The sequence below is a fragment of the Equus caballus genome, chromosome 7, assembly GCF_041296265.1.
Source record: "Equus caballus isolate H_3958 breed thoroughbred chromosome 7, TB-T2T, whole genome shotgun sequence".
NCBI lineage: Eukaryota > Metazoa > Chordata > Mammalia > Perissodactyla > Equidae > Equus > Equus caballus.
Genome location: NC_091690.1, coordinates 51,313,201 through 51,314,764, shown reverse-complemented (window position 1 = coordinate 51,314,764; position 1,564 = coordinate 51,313,201). Strand labels below are relative to the sequence as shown.

The following is a 1,564-nucleotide window of genomic DNA, read 5'->3' as shown; positions in this document are numbered from 1 at the left end:
ATTGGACAGAGATACGTTGCGAATGGCGGAGGCGCTGAGGCGGGTGCTAAGTCCCAGCAGCGCGGCCGGGCCTGAGGAGGAGAACACAGCTGAGGCTGGGCCACCTTTGCTGCTGCTCGGCGGTCCCGGCTCCGGAAAGACAGCGCTGCTATTCGCGGCGGCCCTTGAGACGGCAGGGGAGGGCCGAGGCCCCGTCCTCTTCCTGACCCGGAGGCCTCTACAAAGCCTTCCTCGCGGGACCGGAGCGGCGCTCGACCATCTGCGGCTGCAGGTAACGGAGGGTGGGATCAGAGGTGGACCAGCCAGTGACGGGGCGGATCGATGATTGAGTGACAGGTCTACAGACCAATGGCGGCGACGAAGGGAGGGCGAGCCGGAGCAGCCATTATGGGGCGGAGTCAGGAATGAGCGGGGGGCGGGACCATGCGCAGCTAGTGAAGATTGACTGAAAGACCCTCCAGTGATGGAGCGGGATTAGCGAAAGGCGGTGCCCAAGGGGTGGAGTCAGCGGCAAGCAAGGGGCGGGGCTAAACTTGGGTCTCCTCTGGACGCGAGTTGGTACCAGTGGAACCGGAGTCAGTGATGGGGTCAGACTTGGGGCGCCACTGGCGGGTTTTCCGTGGAAAGTTAGAGATTTGGCAAAAAGACATACCTTGTTTTCAACTAATACTAGGCAGTGATGAGTGCTGGATAATAAAAGGGGGAGAGGGCAAAAGAATATTCCATCACTGTGAACTGCTAAAGTCTGGTACCAGGTACCCGCTGCCTGGGGAGTGAGCGCCTCGTCCAGGACAGTATACAAGGAAACAGGGCTGCTGAGTCTGGCCTTTTCCTTCTTTTCCTCCCTCTAGAAGATCCGCTTCCAGTACCCACCCTCGACCCGTGAGCTTCTCCACCTCCTGTGCTCTGCCCATGAGGCCCGGGGGCCAGCCCCGTCCCTCCTGCTGCTCGATGGCTTGGAGGAGTACCTAGCTGAAGACCCGGGGCTCCAGGAAGCCGCCTACCTGGCTGCCCTGCTTCTGGACACTGCTGACCACTTCAGCCACCGAGTTGGACCTGGCGGTGGCTGTGGGCTCATTGTGGCCCTCCAGACCCAGGAGGAGGGAGACAGTGGGGATGCCCTGCAGCTGTCAGTGCTCCAGCGGTATTTCCCTGCCCAGTGCTGGCTGCAGCCGGATGCACCAGGGCCAGGACAGCACCGCCTCCGAGCCAGCCTGGAGCCAGGTGGGCTGGGCCCCAGGGCAGAGTGGTGCGTGGCTTTCCGACCAGATGGAGAGATGACAGTCACCCCGTGGCCTGCCCAGGCTGGCGACCCCAGCTCAGACAAGGGTTCAAGCTCTGGAGGCCAGCGCTGAGCTTTGGTGTGTGACAGCCTCTCTATGCCTCAGTTTCCTCTGGCTGGAATACTTCCCCCAGGGAAATGTACAGATTCGAAGACCTAAAGAATGTAAAATGTTTTTTCCCTTTTAAAAATAGCATTATCATGTACACATTATACCCAAGCCACATACTGTTTCGTTTTGCTGTTTTGAACTTTATAAAAATAGTTTGATGATAAATGTAA

The 1,564-nt window shown here is 58.8% G+C and overlaps 1 protein-coding gene across 1 annotated transcript; it reads left to right on the top strand.

The window, feature by feature from the left end:
* On the top strand, positions 1 to 1,564 carry SWSAP1 (SWIM-type zinc finger 7 associated protein 1). The gene is made up of 2 exons (XM_001916356.5): positions 1 to 271; positions 852 to 1,564. The coding sequence occupies exons 1-2, from the start codon at positions 23 to 25 to the stop codon at positions 1,353 to 1,355; spliced, it is 753 nt and encodes a 250-aa protein (XP_001916391.1). The 5' UTR covers positions 1 to 22; the 3' UTR covers positions 1,356 to 1,564.